Below are 18,584 nucleotides of genomic sequence, written 5' to 3' on the forward strand. Positions count from 1 at the left end.
GTAAGTTAGTTAATATTAGAATAATTGTACTGAACAAGGAGAGTTGTAAGTTAGTTAATATTGCGTTAACACTGGAATAATTGTACTGAATAAGGAGACTTGTAAGTTAGTTAATATTGCGTTAATTCTGGAATAATTGTACTGAATAAGAGGACTTGTAAGTTAGTTAATATTGCGTTAACACTGGAGTAATTCTACTGAATAAGGAGACTTGTAAGTTAGTTAACATTGCGTTAACACTGGAATAACTGTACTGAATAAGGAGACTTGTAAGTTAGTTAATATTGCGTTAACAATGGAGTAATTCTACTGAATAAGGAGACTTGTAAGTTAGTTAATATTGCGTTAACACTGGAATAATTGTACTGAATAAGGAGACTTGTAAGTTAGTTAACACTGGAATAATTGTACTGAATAAGGAGACTTGTAAGTTAGTTAATATTGGAATAATTGTACTGAATAAGGAGACTTGTAAGTTAGTTAATATTGCGTTAACACTGGAATAATTGTACTGAACAAGGAGACTTGTAAGTTAGTTAATATTGGAATAATTGTACTGAACAAGGAGACTTGTAAGTTAGTTAATATTGCGTTAACACTGGAATAATTGTACTGAATAAGGAGACTTGTAAGTTAGTTAATATTGGAATAATTGTACTGAATAAGGAGACTTGTAAGTTAGTTAATATTCCGTTAACACTGGAATAATTGTACTGAATAAGGAGACTTGTAAGTTAGTTAATATTCCGTTAACACTGGAATAATTGTACTGAACAAGGAGACTTGTAAGTTAGTTAATATTGGAATAATTGTACTGAACAAGGAGACTTGTAAGTTAGTTAATATTGCGTTAACACTGGAATAATTGTACTGAATAAGGAGACTTGTAAGTTAGTTAATATTGGAATAATTGTACTGAATAAGGAGACTTGTAAGTTAGTTAATATTGGAATAATTGTACTGAATAAGGAGACTTGTAAGTTAGTTAATATTGCGTTAACAGTGGAATAATTGTACTGAATAAGGAGACTTGTAAGTTAGTTAATATTGGAATAATTGTACTGAATAAGGAGACTTGTAAGTTAGTTAATATTGGAATAATTGTACTGAATAAGGAGACTTGTAAGTTAGTTAATATTGGAATAATTGTACTGAATAAGGAGACTTGTAAGTTAGTTAATAATGCGTTAACACTGGAATAATTGTACTGAATAAGGAGACTTGTAAGTTAGTTAATATTGGAATAATTGTACTGAATAAGGAGACTTGTAAGTTAGTTAATATTGGAATAATTGTACTGAATAAGGAGACTTGTAAGTTAGTTAATATTGGAATAATTGTACTGAATAAGGAGACTTGTAAGTTAGTTAATATTGCGTTAACACTGGAATAATTGTACTGAACAAGGAGACTTGTAAGTTAGTTAATATTGGAATAATTGTACTGAACAAGGAGACTTGTAAGTTAGTTAATATTGCGTTAACACTGGAATAATTGTACTGAATAAGGAGACTTGTAAGTTAGTTAATATTGGAATAATTGTACTGAATAAGGATACTTGTAAGTTAGTTAATATTGGAATAATTGTACTGAATAAGGAGAGTTGTAAGTTAGTTAATATTGCGTTAACACTGGAATAATTGTACTGAACAAGGAGACTTGTAAGTTAGTTAATATTGGAATAATTGTACTGAACAAGGAGACTTGTAAGTTAGTTAATATTGCGTTAACACTGGAATAATTGTTCTGAATAAGGAGACTTGTAAGTTAGTTAATATTGGAATAATTGTACTGAATAAGGATACTTGTAAGTTAGTTAATATTGGAATAATTGTACTGAATAAGGAGACTTGTAAGTTAGTTAATATTGCGTTAACACTGGAATAATTGTACTGAATAAGGAGACTTGTAAGTTGGTTAATATTGGAATAATTGTACTGAATAAGGAGACTTGTAAGTTAGTTAATATTGGAATAATTGTACTGAATAAGGAGACTTGTAAGTTAGTTAATATTGGAATAATTGTACTGAATAAGGAGAGTTGTAAGTTAGTTAATAATGCGTTAACACTGGAATAATTGTACTGAATAAGGAGACTTGTAAGTTAGTTAATATTGCGTTAACACTGGAATAATTGTACTGAATAAGGAGACTTGTAAGTTAGTTAATATTGGAATAATTGTACTGAATAAGGAGACTTGTAAGTTAGTTAATATTGGAATAATTGTACTGAATAAGGAGAGTTGTAAGTTAGTTAATATTGCGTTAACACTGGAATAATTGTACTGAACAAGGAGACTTGTAAGTTAGTTAATATTGGAATAATTGTACTGAACAAGGAGACTTGTAAGTTAGTTAATATTGCGTTAACACTGGAATAATTGTACTGAATAAGGAGACTTGTAAGTTAGTTAATATTGGAATAATTGTACTGAATAAGGAGACTTAAGTTAGTTAATATTGGAATAATTGTACTGAATAAGGAGAGTTGTAAGTTAGTTAATATTGCGTTAACACTGGAATAATTGTACTGAACAAGGAGACTTGTAAGTTAGTTAATATTGGAATAATTGTACTGAACAAGGAGACTTGTAAGTTAGTTAATATTGCGTTAACACTGGAATAATTGTACTGAATAAGGAGACTTGTAAGTTAGTTAATATTGGAATAATTGTACTGAATAAGGATACTTGTAAGTTAGTTAATATTGGAATAATTGTACTGAACAAGGAGACTTGTAAGTTAGTTAATATTGCGTTAACACTGGAATAATTGTACTGAATAAGGAGACTTGTAAGTTAGTTAATATTGGAATAATTGTACTGAATAAGGATACTTGTAAGTTAGTTAATATTGGAATAATTGTACTGAATAAGGAGAGTTGTAAGTTAGTTAATATTGCGTTAACACTGGAATAATTGTACTGAATAAGGAGACTTGTAAGTTAGTTAATATTGCGTTAACACTGGAATAATTGTACTGAATAAGGAGACTTGTAAGTTAGTTAATATTGGAATAATTGTACTGAATAAGGAGACTTGTAAGTTAGTTAATATTGGAATAATTGTACTGAATAAGGAGACTTGTAACACACATAAGCGTACGGAGTCCCCTTTTTGTAGCGAGGTAGGCCGATTTTTGCCAGAATTAATCATAAGCGCCCGAATCTGGATTAGGGGGCATACTTTTAGTACGTACGCATTTTTTTTTTTTGAGGGGGGGGTTTGAAAATTTAAGAGCCATTTTGCGTACGCTTGCGTACGGCGTGGGGTGTGTGTGTGTGTGTGTGTGTTATTAGGGTAAAATTAAAAAATATATATATATAGTTAATTTGATTATTTATTGACGTTCTAGATCGTCGGCGCCTGTTTTGTTCGCCATACTAACCCCCGGTTTCCAAAGACACTCCAGGTTGCAATTCATCATTTCAAAGAGTTCAATTTAGATGTTTACATCGCATTGACCACGGCACCCGGTCTATCAGCTTACAACTTCGTGGAAAGACGAATGGCTCCCCTTAGCAAGGAGTTGGCTAGTATCATATTACCTCATGACGCTTGCGGTTCCCACTTGGACAGTTCAGGGGTGACTATTGATGATGAGCTGGAGAGACGAAACTTTAGGAATGCGGCCAAAGTTCTTGCAGGCTTATGGAGCAATATGACCCTAGATGACTATCCAGTATTAGCAGAATTCGTTGAAAATAAATCCTTGACTGTGAACGACATTGATGAAGCCTGGGTGGCGAAGCACTGTCGTATCAGCCAATACACTCTCACCATTGTAAAGTGCGCCTCCATCGGTTGCTGTGGGGAAATGCGTACATCGTGGACGGACATATTCCCTGGTCGTTTCCTGCCTGCCCCAGTACCAAAAAGGTCTTCTAATTCAGGGCCAGTTATTCCTGATCCGAAAGATGTCCGCCCAACAGATATGTATCCAAATCTATGGGAGAGAATGGCTTTGACATCGCGTGTACCCCAAGTACTCAAGATATACAAGGAGATCCCGTACGATTCATACTGCCCTACAATAATGAAGGACATTGATGGGCGTGTGTGCAAGAAGTGTGGAATCTATTTCCCATCAATAGCGTCAGTGACCAGGCATCGCCGTGGAGGAGGGTGTACGGTTGAAACAATGGATGAAGGGCCGGATGCCTATGAGGCCATTCATGATGATCCTGAACACCTCAACGGCGACGCAGTCTTAACTGAGGAAGCAGAGCCTGTATTTGCACCGCCGATCTACAGAAATATTTTTGAGGCCCTTGGTGTACCTTGGGAGGCATTGGATGAATAACACTACAAATTTTCTCATTGATCTAGGCAGTCCTATTGTTTATCAATATTTTGTTGTCATGTGCCCCAAAAAGTTGTACCTACTGGTACTAAGTTCCGACTTTTAGGTTTATAGTTCCGAGTTAGTTCCAGTTTTATAGTTTTGTGATTAAATCATTAAACATGATTTGAATTTTTTTGTAATTAAAACAGAGCAGACGTTCCGGTTTATAATACATTTAGAAACATTTTATTCGTCGTCAAGCGTTGTTTAATACACTTGTACAATGAGCAGTATTCATTAATTATAGTATACCATGATGACATCGACGGTGGCATTGTCTACATTTACTGGTACTGACTGACGATCTTTTGCGTATGTACGCAAGGGTGGGGGGGGGGGGGGGGGGGGGGGGGGTATGGGCACTGGCGTACGCATGCGTACGGGGGTGCAAAAAATCGGAAAATTGTGCGTACGTACTAAATGGATGACCCCTTATATAATAAAAGTAAAGTCTCTGTTTAAAACCACAAGTTTAAAATCTCAAGGTTATACGGAGAACTAGGACGCAGACCGATTAAACTAATTATTCAACAAAGAATGATAAATTTCTGGGCCACAATTGTATCAGGAAAACAAACAAAACTATCCTCTCTATTGCATGCATTTATGTTACAGGACTCGTCCGTAAATGGACTCAGCTACACTTGAATTTAACATATAAAACAATTATTTAACAACTTAGGTATGACTGATATATGGTTGTCTCGAAGATTTTCAACAAAAACCCACAACTTCTTGAATATATCAAATTGAGGCAGCATGACATTCAAACGTGGAACAATAACATTGCATCATCGTCTAGAGGAAAAAATATACAATTTTTAAAAATCAGCTAATTTTTCAAAAATTCCTCACCATAATGCCTGAAAAACTATGGATCATTATTCTTAAATTAAGAACATCAAATCATTATCTCCCGATTGAAATAGGACGGTGGAATAATACACCAGTAGAAAATAGGTTATGAACACTGTGATTCTAACGATATTGGTGATGAATATCATTATCTACTCACTCTTGTCCCTTCTTTACTAAGTCTCGAAAAACACTCCTAAAACAATATTATTATGTGAACCCCAGTACCCTAAAATTTAAAGAGTTAATGACTAGTAATAAAATAGGTGTCCTAAGAAAAGTCAGCAAATTAATTAAAGAAATTAATGATAAATTTAAAAGACCATAGCTATTTGTATCAACATATACCACATCACTCGAGTTAAATATGCTTTATTATTATATCACAGATATCCCTATTTTAATAAATCGAAATATACTAGTACATGTATAACAAATTATATAATGAACTTCAATTATTCTACTATACCCAATATTACTGACTTATTGTATATATGTATTTTTGTTATGTTGACATCGTCAGGAGAAAACTAAACATAAAAACAGGATAAAAACAGTTCAAGTGAAGCACCAGAGTTAAAAGGTTAATCACATCTCAAGATAAGCTGACTGGGAGGACTGACAAAATAAAGATATAAAAACAGTTCAGATAAGAGAATCATAATGTCACCGGGTAAGCTGCCTGGGAAGACTAACAGACAGAAAGTTAATTACTGCTTGGGTCATACTCATTGAGCCCTCCAGGCCACATTGTGTTTAAGCGTGTATCAGAGTGACTCTGCAATGTTAAGTTTGGATTTATCAAAATTAACAATCTTTTATAGTACATAATTGTTAAGTAGTTGGTCCTACATACTGAATTTTGCAGTTTTTACATGTCAAACAGTAGACTACAAAAGTGGTACTACAGTCGAGACTGTCTTTTATTTGGTACACTTTATTGTTTTTGATAGTAATAAGTTGGGTTGTCGTATTTTTTTCACAAGTTTTGCATCTAGGCCTGTGACAGGGGCGACAACCCAAAATAGTATAACCCGAAGTCGCTGGTTTGAGTTTGTTCTTCCTCAAGATGTTGCTACAATTACCATTCAAGTCTCCTGTATCACCTGAGGCATTCTGTTGCTAGTAGTTAGAATGTTGGTGTGCGCAGCCAGTTTTCTCAATTGGGGCTGGCGTGGATCAAATGTAGTAACCCATGGTAGTGTTCTTTTGGAGTCTTTGATGGGTTGTTTATACTTCAATAGTTGATTCCTAGTATGTTGCTTGGCTTTATTAAAAATATTAGTCACCTTACTTATGTTGTAACCACACTGACGGAGATTGGGTAACTGTCAACTCCCCCCCCCCCCCCCCCCACACACACACACTCCACGTCTCGTACGCTTATAGTAACACGTGTATAATATTTATACTTAAAGTAGACTTTAAAGAGATTTGTGGAATCAACCACTATATTTCTAAATACTCATAACCGTACGAGGCAGGAGTGGGGACTGCCCCCTAGTTCTGGAGCAAAACCTCAAATTCGGGAAAACATTATATAGATATTCGGGATAAATGTGCTAACCTGAGAGCTTTTCATCATGTATTTCCATCATTCTACCCTCAAAGTTAGTTGTAATCCGTATAAAAATGCGTAGTGATTCGTTTGCAGCTCTATATAAGTTGTTTGGTAGTAATGCTACTATATTTCCTGTTCTGACCGGAGGAGATGGCTAAGGCCGGCACCTGTGCCCAGGACAGGCGTGCGCTACAACAGCTTGCTCTGGATGTGCATTTTAACCACTCTGACCTGACCTGACCTAACCTAATGCTAATATTGATAAATGTTGTTATCCAAATTCGGGCATCTTCATTTAATTTGGGAAAAAGCCCGCCTGCCTCCTTACAAAAATTATAAATACCTATTCGACTGCATTGTGCAGAGATACGGATTTTGGTTTTGTTGTTCAGATTAATGAATGTATATTAGCCACGGATAAGTTGATATTTATAATATAATGAAACTTAATATCAGTTTGATTTTTATTTTTCAATTTTAGAACGATGAGTGCAGCTGTATGTTCAATCTGTGAGGATTCTTCGTGTGGCCTTGCCACGTGCATTCCATGTGGCCATGTTTTTGGCAAGAAGTGTATCTCCCAGTGGATGAGGACATCGTACAACAACGGCTGTCCTACTTGTCGAGAGAGGATCCAAAAAGTGCAGAGAATCTTCTTGGATAACGACAGTATAGGTGGGTTTTTTTAAAGTTATACAGTCACATATATGTAGATCGAGTATACTCTAGCAGTATTCTGTTGATGGGAATACGAGACTGGCTTCAGAATGAGCTAAGGACCATCCACAGAGGAAATTATGTAGATCTGCATTTTTTGTATCCTCATCATATATGTTTTTAAAAATACGTTTTTAGTTTCTTTGAAGGCATATTGTCACAGACCACTGACCTATTACATAGCCTAACAAAGTATTACTAAAATATCTATATATTTGATTTGTCCTTAAATTTACTTTATTCAACGAGTTCATTCATAACATTCACTTAAAATGCTTCAGATTAGTACAGGCACTGAAAGAAGAAACCCGACAGCTGTATTTTAGACATAGTATTTGCAAATTGGCGTAAATAATACTACGTGAGTGGTTACACAAGGGGTTCAACCGAAACCGTATGACACGTGCTTGAACGTCGTATACACCCCTACCAAAATAGCACATAAAGTGCACTTCGCTACATGCTGCATGCTGAATGCCTTTTCGATTTAAATAATATTCAGATACGGCTTTATAATGAATACGCTATACATCTATTTACTTAATTCCCGATTTTGCTCAACCAGAAAAAAAGCTATTAAAGAAAAATCTTGCTGTTTAGACGGCCCAAACAAATATGATCAAAGGTTTTTTGGTGTTATTCCAATGAACCAAGTTATATTTATACGCTTGGCAAGTGTCATGATGAAAGCTTGTACACCCTGGGAGCTAATTAAGCAACTATGCTTTGGAAAGTCATGTTATAATTATCTATTCGAAACTTTTGTTATAGTTTAGGCACATCTTAGTCTGCTCTTCTGGGTTTAAATACAGATTTCCTTTGCTTCTAAAAAATTTAATTTGTACCCTGAAATATCATGATTATATATTTCAACTTAGGCGCTTTTTGTTTTCAGTAATGATACAAAAAGTCCAGTTACGTTATGCCTGTACCAATCACGAAATAGGAAATGTGTTTCCTGTAGAAACCTAGTAAATCCAGTTCTGGCAAAAGGCCAGTAGCGTAGGAGGGTGGGGGTGGGGTGCACAGGATGTACATTTTCACATTAGTAGCAAGGGATCTTTTATATGCACCATCCCATAGACAGGATAGTACATACCACAGCCTTTGTTACACCAGTTGTGGAGCACTGGCTGGAACGAGAAATAGCCCAATGGGCCCTCCGACGGAAATCGATCCTAGATCGATCGTGAATCAGGCGAACTCTACCACCACTGCTCTGTTAAACAAACACACGAGCAGACAGCACAGCCAACCTTGCACTCAAGATGACCGTGTGAAGCAGTATACCAGACTTTCTGTTCCGGAACTTCCCCCTAGCGATGTCAGAGACCAGGTCCGGGATGGGCGTGCCTGAATCTCTTCGGATATGAACTCGTTAAATGACTTCCCAGTTCACAGTAAAGCGGGCAGAGTCTAGTGATGAAGATGACCCAACAGTTCATGTGGTACAGATCTAATGTGGTATGTGAAAGTGAAGTTGACAGTGATACATATGGATGTTGTGCGTGAGATTAATTTCCATTTCATTTCAACTTATTTTTGTGCTTATATCCAATTCAGGTTCAAGCATGCTGTCCTGGACACACACCTCAGCTATCTGGGCTATCTGTCCAGGACAATGGGTTAGTTGTTAATTGTTAGTGGTTAGTGAGAGAGAAGAGAATGTAGTGGCCTTACACCTACCCATTGAGTCATTAAAACTCACTCTGAGTGGGAGCTGGTACCGGACTGTGAACCCTGTACCTACCAGCCTTATGTCCGATGGCTTAACCAAGACAACACCAAGGCCGGTAAAGGGCTGCGAACCCTATACCTACCAGCCTTATGTCCACCAACAAAAGGAGGAATCTGCCAAAACAACTCCTTACCATCAAATATCCTGGATCCACCCATGTTTACAATATATCTAAGTCAAACATGCATATAAAAGGTTACCAATTGTAAAACCAAGACCGTAGCGAGCGCGTGCGCGTGCGCGCGCGCGTGCGTGTGTGTGTGTGTGTGTGTGTGTGTGTGTGTGTGTGTGTGTGTGTGTGTGTGCTAAAAAACTGATTTTTTGTTTATAGAAACTTAAAGATAATTCTCTTGTTAACCGTTTAGGGAGTGTTAAACTATTAACTACTCATTTGCCCCCCCCCCCCCCCCCCCCCAAACAAAAATTCCTAGCTACGGCCCTGAAAACAAGTTGCTTCAGCTTAATGGTATATTAATGTAGGAATACCTACTGATAGCAGATTAATTTCAAATGTAAAAAAGAAGTTTAGACTACCCTTTTTCTAAGTGCAATATTTGTAATAGTTTGCTAAAATGTCATTTTCAAATTACTGATAAAGTGACAATGGGTAATTGTGTAGATCCTGACTATCTCCGAGGTAAAAATGACCCAAAATACAAATGGAGAAACATGGTTAAATGACGTCACCAATATGGACGTGTCAAGTTTGATATCTTTGCATCTAATAGCAATAGCAATTAATTCTTTTCAGTTCTCTATATCCATGCTAGGTCACAAGGACCAATTAGCCAATCAGAGCAATCGGCATACTAGTAAGTGATGCTGAACTGTCATTTTCATAGTCATGATGGCTCACGTGACGCAGTTAGCCAATCAGAATATAGGTGTCTTGGCGAGTGGTGCAGAACTGTCGTTTTCTATTCATCATTAGCGGTCATAATATCTATCCCCATTGTTACTACACGTGATATTATCTATATTTTCTTTACCGGCCTCGGTGGCGTCGTGGTTAGGCCATCGGTCAACAGGCTGGTAGGTACTGGGTTCGGATCCCAGTCAAGGCATGGGATTTTTAATCCAGATACTGACTCCAAACCCCGAGTGAGTGCTCCGCAAGGCTCAATGGGTAGGTGTAAACCACTTGCACCGACCAGTGATCCATAACTGGTTCAACAAAGGCCATGGTTTGTGCTATCCTGCCTGTGGGAAGCGCAAATAAAAGATCCCTTGCTACTAATCGGAAAGAGTAGCCCATGAAGTGGCGACAGCGGGTTTCCTCTCCAAATTTGTGTGGTCCTTAACCATATGTCTGACGCCATATAACTGTAAATAAAATGTGTTGAGAGCATCGTTAAATAAAACATTTCTTTCTTTCTATATTTTCTTTCACCAGGTTATCAAGACTATAAAGAAAATACTCCTAAGACAGATCGTGGGAAAATCGTACAGCTTAAAGAGAAAACAGGTAATTATAAGACATAGCCCCCAACCCCACTCAGTGTCAAAAATGTTTTTTTCCTAATCTATATAATTAAAGATAAATATATTGCCTGTCCCCTCCCCCCCCCCCCTCGCCCGCCCCCACTAGAGGCTATGCCCCACTCACAAGACATTGTCCACACTTGTATGATGATGCCTAATATTTCAGTCAGTGCCCTATGAGAAATATGTGGATCATTCAACGTTGTTAGACGCCTAATACAAATTGATAGAAGAATGTGCCAGATGAATTTTTACTGCAATTCTCATCTCGTTTAACGCTAAAATATTAATATAGGTCTGAAGTCTTCAGATTTTGAATACGTAATGTAAATGGTCTATATTTTCGATTGTATATGATGAATCATGTATATGTTTTTATATGTTTACTTCGGCTACATGTCATGTTTCTTAACGCAATGACTTATGTCTTACTATTTTAAAAAGGGGGCAGGACGTTGCCCAGTGGTAAAGTACTCGCTTGATGTGTGGTCGGTTTAGGATCGATCCCCGTCAGTGGGTCCTGTTGGGTTATTTCTCATTCCAGCCAGTGCACCCCGACTGATATATCAAAGGCCGCCGTATGTGCTGTCCTGTCTCTGGGATGGTGCATAAAAAAGATCCCTTGCTGCTAATGGAAAAATGCAGCGAGTTTCCTCTCTAAGAGCATATGTCAAAAGTACCAAATGTTTGACATCCAGTAGCCGATGATTAATAAATCAATGTGCTCTAGTGTTGTTGTTAAGTAAAAACACAAAACTTTAACTTTACTATTTTAAAAATGGCTGTATATAAATACAAAATTGTTACTCTAGTTTTGAGCCGAATGTCTAACTGTATATAGTACTATACGGTTTTAAATACCAGTTAACGTGCGACTATTTTTTTGTAAAAGCCACTTTGGTCACTTGGATTAACCATTGCCATGCGAATCAGCGCAGTTGGTTCAAAACCTGCCAACTAACACTTTGTGGTTTTAAATATTATCTAGAGGAGACTGTACGAGGAAGTGTAAATTCGTGAAAAATAATTCACGATCGCTGAGTGCATTCTCTGACTTAATCCATTATTCATTAAACAAATTACATGCTACAGCATTAACTTCTATTTTCTCGTTCTAAATAAAAATGCTGGTTAAAAATGGCAAAAAAAAAAAAAAGGTTCACAATTTCTTTTTTTTTCTTTTTTTTTTAATCAAAAAACACTATTGCGTCTAAAAATGTACTATCCCTTCAATTATTGATGTACCACTAGTTTTCCTGACTGTGCTAATTCACTCCAAACATTAGTCTCAATCAAAAAGACGTTTATTCGTGCCGGTAAGTGCATGAGAAAGCTCTTAGTAGTGCAAGGATTTGTTCACCAGAAAAATTTAGCTGAAGAAAAAGCGTAACCGGAATAGTCGCAGGCGAGTTTCGGTATTCAGTGCTTTATTTTAACATTCATGACGGAATATTGGAAGAATTGTTTTACAAACATACACTAACAACGAAAATGAAAACAACAACAACAATAAACCCCAACCATTATTTTAAACAATATTTATTGACGTTTGTATTGTAACACAATACCCTCACATTAACGAAACAGATAGCTAACTAATTTCTCCTGACATTAAAGGAACGACGATGGCCAGCGGAAGTCAGTCCAGAAATCTCCGAACTAATTCTCCTGACATTAAAGGAACAGCGATGGGCCAGCGGTGGTCAGTCTATAAGTCATATATGAACTTTGTGGACGGTGCGAGATGACCGCGTACGACTGTGTTGACGGACAGATCCGGCCTCAAACGACCAATGTCGCTGCATGACCCGCATACCGTCCTCGTGCCAGTAGTGTTTAAAAGAAGAGCCAGCAACCTCTATCGACAGTCTTTTCTCGACCACGAAAAGCTCCGGCCAACGGCAATCCAAGAATCAACAACTTTGTTGACCCAGCCGGTCGTTATACTTTCTGACGAAAGTAAAACTGAAACATCCGACAATCACGTGAGGCAGATGCAGTTCCTGTGAACATTTTATCCCGAACCACGATCATCCTATCAGTTAACTCTGTGACGAGAACCCAGAGAAGAACTGAACTATACCTTGTGAAATGTGTGAAATGTGTAACTTATAACCAATTAAAATCTTCCTTAAACTTGATCGATCTTCCGAGTTTATCAACCGTTGTACGAGTGTTTCACAACGCGCGCTCGTACAGCGACGACTACAAAAGAGTACTACCACTATACGAATCATCAGAGTGTCACTAACCATACGACTGGTAGTGGCACAGGAACCGATTTGGTGCCGTGACCAGGATTCTTTCAACAAGAAGGAAACTAGCAACCGAACCTAGCAACCCTCCAGCGGAAGGAAACCTCCGGACAAGTGTAGCCAGATCAGAAAGGTAAGACCATTTGTTGTTTCCTCTAGCTTCTACCTAAGTGAACCATAATATAAAGGAATAATATTAACAATAATAATAGGTTTATCAAAACTCTTAATTTTTAAGAATTGGGTTGTTATTGTTTTTTCAAGTTTATATATAGAATAGGAAAAGCTTAAGAGACGAACAAACACCATTTAATTTTTACCTCCCCCCCCCCCCCCCCCCCCAAAAAAAAAAACCCCCCAACTACAAAACAAAGCAAAATGGCTACCAATGTTACCGCGTAGTACAGCAGACGTCACCAGTCACGTTTACAATTCGCGATCAACTGACGGGCACAGAAACGAAGGCCCACGCCGAACACTTACGTCTAGCTACTCTGGATGAATGGGATCTACCCAAAGCGACAGGTCGGAAAACCGAGCGACCAACGAGACGGAAAACTTACGTCATGCCACTAGAATCCGAATCCGAATCAGACACTGATAGCCTCCCCAAAACAAATCGCGAAATGCTAACCCAACGACTACGCCGCGAACGCGAAGATTCCTCATCGGAAGATGATATTCCCCTTATGGAATTACAGAAAAGAATACGCGAACGACAACGTAAACAAAAACCGCCGAGCACAACGTCTGCCGCCGATTCAGACGACATTGTAAGCGCGTCTAGCAGTGAGACCGACATGGACGTTGAAACCGTCAACGAAATTGCTCGCCGTACCGAGACGAAAAAAGACACGGAATCTAAACCGGACAAAGCGATAAGAACGCTATTGGCCGCTGTATGGACGGCACTAAAATTAATGTAAATTATGGTATCGCGCCACAGTCAAGTGGACCCCATAAAGCGCGATAGCATACCGAAAATAGTAGGACATTTTAGTAGCCGCGTGTAGGCAAGAAATAGATTGTAGTTATTAGGATGTACATAAATATGAATATGGGAAGTATTCAAGGAACCCAACCGCCGATGGCGACGTATCAAGACGATGTATATGATTTGATGTAACCTATTAAGCCATCCGCCGTAGGGATGTAGACCGGACGTGCAAGATTATTCGCAAATTAAATAGCTTAGAGAATGCTATTATCGCGACGATAATTATTCTGCAAAATAAGCTGACGCGTGCCTACAAACCGTATCTAAAGTAATAGATTGATGTGGTAACCGACCGTCGAGGGCGAAGTATGTATATACATAGAAAGAAAGACAAACTAACGAGTTTTCTTTTATACTTCCAGATAATGGAAGCCAACACACTATTCCCGACCTTGCTACGATTCGCCTACCTTAGTATCGTGACCGGTTTTAGTATTAGCGATAATGTCGTATTTAACAAGCTTAACCCAGTGACAACCACGAGATCACGTTGGTTGGTCACTTTTGTGATTGACTTATCCCTGTATGACAAGTATCTCACACGCCTCAATGACGACATATAAACAGTAGCCATACTAAATCAGAATTACCTCACACTGCATACCAAGCGAACACACACCTTTATTTTCCGACTTTTTAACACATTGAAAACAAACATACTCGCGTTGGAACGGGACCAACGGAAACTAGTAATCACTTTTTCAGAGTACAAAATATTACGTTCGACACATCAACGTTCACTACTTCCATTCGTGGGAGACGCTTTGAGTTTTTTATTTGGGACAGTTTCCGAAAAAGACCTCTCTACGATTAGAGGAAATGTAAAAATTCTGGCAAGAAACCAACAAACTATTACCCACGTGGTAAAAGAAAGTTTGTCTATATTAAACGTATCAAGAATCCGTATTTCCGAGAACCGACATGACATAAACGCACTAGCAACAAATTTACATAAAATAGACGCCGCCTTAAGAAATGTAACAAAAGAAATCGAATTGCGTATGTACGAATTAGAATTCTATATCCAATTGTATTTACAAATTGATGAAATTATAGGTGAACTTAGAGAAATAATTAATGCCATGACATTTTACCTGGACCATTTACAATTACAGTTAAACATGTTATCACTATCGTATTTATCGCCAGCGACTATTACACCGTCTAACTTAAGAAGATTGTAATTAGAGATTTCAGGACATTTACCCGCCAATCTAAAATTAGCTGGAAATCCAAGCACACAATTGTGGCAGTTCTATAAATCCCTCACCTGCGCGCCAGTGTTAGAAGAAAAACATATTTTAGTGATCATTTCCATTCCATTACTGGATGTCGACGGCACATTTGAATTATATCAAATACATAACTTACCCATGCCAATAAAACAATCAACAACCAGTTCGAACCAACTCGCCCAATTAACCGCACAGTATCAGTTAGAAACGCAAGCAATAGCAGTCAACTCCGACAACACTCGCTATATTCTGTTAACAAACAATGAACTGGAAAGATGCGCCGAAAATAGTCCGTTAAACAGCGTTTGCGAAATTCAGAGTGCTATTTACCCAATCAATCTAAGCCATCTATGCGTGATCGCGCTTTTCAGGCATGATAATCAAAATATTAAAACACACTGTCAGACAACCATTCGGATAAGTAAATTACCCATTGCGATACATCTAAAAAATGGTTTTTGGCTCGTCTCGTTAGCAAAACCTTTGAGATTTAAAATTGTATGCCCCGGTAAACACCTAACCAATGACACACAGATACTCAACCCACCTTTGGATGTGATTAATGTCAACCAGTCGTGTTCAGCAACAAGTGACTTGTTAACACTATTACCTTACTTCAGCAAAACGTCTGATTTCCAAATCAGTGACGAAAATGCAAATTACTTGAAACACTTCAAGGCCGTTCAGTTTAAATTATGGAAACCGCTACATGATAAATTCCCAAAACTGAACCTCACCACATTACCTCCTAAACTTAAAGCACTACAAGATGTCCCTATAGGTGACCTCATCAATCAGTTGTCGCAACTAGAACCAATAATAACCGACTTACATAGACCACTTTGGCCAAATATGATAGCACTGATAGTCGTCATTTTCTTATTGGCAACACTAGGTTGCATTTTTAAGAAACGAAAACAATTAGTTTACTGGTTCACGAAAGGTAGAAGTAAAAAGGGAATAGCAGTGATCGATACCAACGATTATAATCTGGTGTCCACAAAGCTGGACGGCGAATTTCACGCTGAGAGAAGCACTTTACCTTCCGCACCAGTTCCAAGCTCCGAAGATAGCAGTATAGTGAGACGAATCTACCCGACGATCAACCAACCCCAATAAAGGACACGTATTCCAGTACAAGGAACTATATTTAACTATTATTCAGTCCGCTGTGACGACCTATGACTATATATAAATGATTATATAATGTGCGATGCTATATATTTTCGCACAAGATGATCATGAACATTGTGTATTCCAGGGAGACGACGCAAGATGAACAAAATAACGTTTACAGTGAGGATCGATTGTGTTACTTTAATTTGGAAGATCGTTGCCTTGCAAAGATCTTTTCTTGCGGGGGACGAATGTAACACAATACCCTCACATTAACGAAACAGATAGCTAACTAATTTCTCCTGACATTAAAGGAACGACGATGGCCAGCGGAAGTCAGTCCAGAAATCTCCGAACTAATTCTCCTGACATTAAAGGAACAGCGATGGGCCAGCGGTGGTCAGTCTATAAGTCATATATGAACTTTGTGGACGGTGCGAGATGACCGCGTACGACTGTGTTGACGGACAGATCCGGCCTCAAACGACCAATGTCGCTGCATGACCCGCATACCGTCCTCGTGCCAGTAGTGTTTAAAAGAAGAGCCAGCAACCTCTATCGACAGTCTTTTCTCGACCACGAAAAGCTCCGGCCAACGGCAATCCAAGAATCAACTACTTTGTTGACCCAGCCGGTCGTTATACTTTCTGACGAAAGTAAAACTGAAACATCCGACAATCACGTGAGGCAGATGCAGTTCCTGTGAACATTTTATCCCGAACCACGATCATCCTATCAGTTAACTCTGTGACGAGAACCCAGAGAAGAACTGAACTATACCTTGTGAAATGTGTGAAATGTGTAACTTATAACCAATTAAAATCTTCCTTAAACTTGATCGATCTTCCGAGTTTATCAACCGTTGTACGAGTGTTTCACAACGCGCGCTCGTACAGCGACGACTACAAAAGAGTACTACCACTATACGAATCATCAGAGTGTCACTAACCATACGACTGGTAGTTAGGTCCCATTTCAGCTCAGGCTAAAATCTGGTGGAACAGGCGTAACAGTGGTGTACAGATTTTCATCATCTTCCTTCTCGTTCTCGGACTTTCTGTTGTTGTCCATGATGCAAACAACGAACGTGGAGTTATCCAGGTGTTTGCCCGACCGTTCCTGTATGTAGGACGATTTTTCCTGTATATAGGACGATGTTTACTCAATGTCCTGTTCGTGATATGCTACTTTGTTCCGTATCTGGTGTCCACAGTTTTCGTTATTTTAAAATACTTGTTTTCCATTTTATTCTTCCTCTTAAAAAGTCTTGGTAATGCGGTCGTAATCCTGCTGAAGTATACTGTTAAGATGTTGTAGTTGGTGATCGTCGTCCGTGTGTTGTACGCGTTGGCACCGTGTTCATTTGGGCTATTCCTACTGACGAACATACTTCCTAAAACTGACTTTTTCAAAACAATGGTGGACCTTCTTCACATTTGGACAGGTGGTTTGAGGCGACCATACAATCATCCGTCATAATTGGTTGATATTTTACTCAAGATAAACAAAATAAAAATAATTATATATATAAATTAGAGAATGAGCTAGGTTACCTAAAAGAAACACATCCTCGTAACTGCTCATCCACATTGTCATTTGCTACATCATTTCCATCTTAATTTGTTCAGTCATTGGGTTCTGTTCTGGATCGGGCATCAAACTATTTTCAGCTTGTTGATTATGAGTGTGACTTTATCTATGACCTTTTGATCAGCATATAGGATGTAAATGTCAATTGTGAAAGGTACTAAGATGCTAACAACTGTTACCTTTTCAATGAATGTGAACATTTTGCTGCTAAAATTCTTGTCTCTGTTAGCAAGTGTTCCTGTATTTATGGAATGTGATAATAAATGCTGTATTTATCGAAGGTGTTAAATATTCAAATAAACGAGCGAGTATATCCAAATGCACTACTTAACCTGGTAGTCAAACCTCTCCTAGCGGCCACCTGTCTTCAGCGGTCACCTGCCTTAAGCGGCCACGTTTTCCCTCTCAAACGATTTATAATGTAAATGCACCTGTAATAAGCGGTCACCTGTCTAACAAACTTTCATCCATCAACAGTTTGTGTCCTTTGAGCAGTTTTTGGCAGAAGGGTTTGTTTCCTTAAAACAATCTCTGTTGCAAGTCGACCTTTGTGGAAGTGTCATACTAAGTTCCTCGAGACGCAATCTTGTTGATGTTGTTGTTGAAAAGTCCTACCTTCTTTAACAACCGATCACCCAATCTTGTCCAATGCTTTGGCTTCATTGCTGGCATTGTCCATAACTATACTGATGGA

At 38.1% G+C, this 18,584-nt stretch overlaps 1 protein-coding gene across 3 annotated transcripts in view; it reads left to right on the top strand.

Annotated features, from left to right (window-relative positions):
• Positions 1-18,166, top strand: part of LOC121386854 (E3 ubiquitin-protein ligase RNF185-like) — a 29,441-nt gene extending 11,275 nt beyond the window's left edge. For 2 of the 3 annotated variants that reach the window (XM_041517874.1, XM_041517875.1), the window contains exons 2-4: positions 7,242-7,435; positions 10,609-10,680; positions 17,280-18,166. In XM_041517874.1, the coding sequence (XP_041373808.1) occupies positions 7,246-7,435; positions 10,609-10,680; positions 17,280-17,617 (600 nt within the window). In that variant the 5' untranslated portion in view covers positions 7,242-7,245 and the 3' untranslated portion in view covers positions 17,618-18,166. Of the gene's footprint in view, positions 1-7,241; positions 7,436-10,608; positions 10,681-12,314; positions 12,610-17,279 lie in introns of those variants that run through there. The other variant, XM_041517876.1, reaches the window with a different exon arrangement.
• The last annotated feature ends 418 nt before the right edge of the window (positions 18,167-18,584 follow it).

Source organism: Gigantopelta aegis, chromosome 12, assembly GCF_016097555.1.
Source record: "Gigantopelta aegis isolate Gae_Host chromosome 12, Gae_host_genome, whole genome shotgun sequence".
Lineage (NCBI taxonomy): Eukaryota > Metazoa > Mollusca > Gastropoda > Neomphalida > Peltospiridae > Gigantopelta > Gigantopelta aegis.